The sequence below is a fragment of the Nestor notabilis genome, unplaced genomic scaffold (assembly GCF_000696875.1).
Source record: "Nestor notabilis isolate BGI_N333 unplaced genomic scaffold, ASM69687v1 scaffold23861, whole genome shotgun sequence".
Taxonomy (NCBI): domain Eukaryota; kingdom Metazoa; phylum Chordata; class Aves; order Psittaciformes; family Psittacidae; genus Nestor; species Nestor notabilis.
Genome location: NW_009915489.1, coordinates 1 through 1,311, shown reverse-complemented (window position 1 = coordinate 1,311; position 1,311 = coordinate 1). Strand labels below are relative to the sequence as shown.

General features: G+C 62.6%; 1 protein-coding gene across 1 annotated transcript; it reads right to left on the bottom strand.

Moving 5' to 3' along the window:
- Positions 1–476: 476 nt before the first annotated feature.
- LOC104413248 (secernin-1-like) lies at positions 477–1,308 on the bottom strand (the record flags this gene model as incomplete). Its single annotated transcript, XM_010024181.1, has 3 exons — positions 477–635; positions 739–937; positions 1,271–1,308. Coding segments are annotated over 3 exons (396 nt in total), but the record flags the coding sequence as incomplete, so codon positions are not given.
- Positions 1,309–1,311: the final 3 nt, after the last annotated feature.

Here is a 1,311-nt window from a genome sequence, read left to right as displayed (position 1 = left end):
CAGCCCCGGCCCCAGGTGAAGCTGGGGACACCACTACCACTGCTGCCCCAGCCAGCTCCCCACAGGAGCCAGCCCCAGAACAAGGCTCCGCAAGAGGACACTTGTGCCAAAGGAGCAAGAAACAAAGAGTTGCCCCCAATACCCCGCAGCAGCAGCACAGCGCCACACAGTTGGGATTAAAGCTTCTTTATTCCTACACCAACCCTCCTGCCTGCCACGGAGCATCCAGCCCTGCAGCCTCACAGTGGGAAACGACACATGGGATGGCAGGCAGGATTCCAAACCCTGCTCCATGTCCCTCTCCTTCCCCCTGCAGCTGCCTTTCAGGCCATGGCCACCTCTCAAACTGCTGGTTCCTCAGGGAGCTGAAGGCTCCGCAGCCCCAGGCTGGGCTGGAGACACTGTTTTGGATGGAGTGAGGAACTGGGGCCGGGCATTGGGAACGTTTTCTCATCCCCCATATACAGGAGCAGGGTTTATGTGTAAAACTTCATCTCTGCTTCCACGCAGTCGAAGAAGAGGTCAGCCAGCTCCTCTGGGCAGGGGGCCACTGTCCCCTCCAGCAGCGCATTCATCCCCTCCAGGCCCTGCTTCTCCAGGTCCCGCAGCATCTGCAGGAGCTTCTGGCCTTGCTCCTGGTGGCATCAGGGAGGGAGAAGAGCTGACACTGGGCACCCTCGAGGGGTTCCACTGCCTCCCACAGCACCGGGGCAGTGCAAGGGTCCGGGGCAGCAGCGCCTGGGGTAGGGACTGTGGTACCTGGTTGCTCTCCATCAGCTCCAGCGCTGCCTGATGCTGGTGGTAGAGCTCGTGCCGCCGATCCACCGTGCTCTGGAACCGCGGGATCTGCTTGGCAGGGTCATCACGGAAGGTGGGAGATCTCACCTGTGGCACGGGCTTGGGCCCGGCCACAAAGACAAAGGGCTTGAAGACAGACCTGCCGGAGAGGAGCACTCCTGGGACTGGGCAGCACGAGGGCAGGCACTGCTCCCTGGGGATGCTCAACGCGGGGCACAGCTCAGCCTCATCCCTGTCACCCCCAAGTGGGGCTGTCCTCTCCTTGTCCTCAAGGTGGGAGATCTCACCTGTGGCACGGGCTTGGGCCCGGCCACAAAGACAAAGGGCTTGAAGACAGACCTGCCGGAGAGGAGCACTCCTGGGACTGGGCAGCACGAGGGCAGGCACTGCTCCCTGGGGATGCTCAACGCGGGGCACAGCTCAGCCTCATCCCTGTCACCCCCAAGTGGGGCTGTCCTCTCCTTGTCCTCACCTGGAGGGGTCAGGGGTGGCCGTGAAGAAGTGGACACAGGG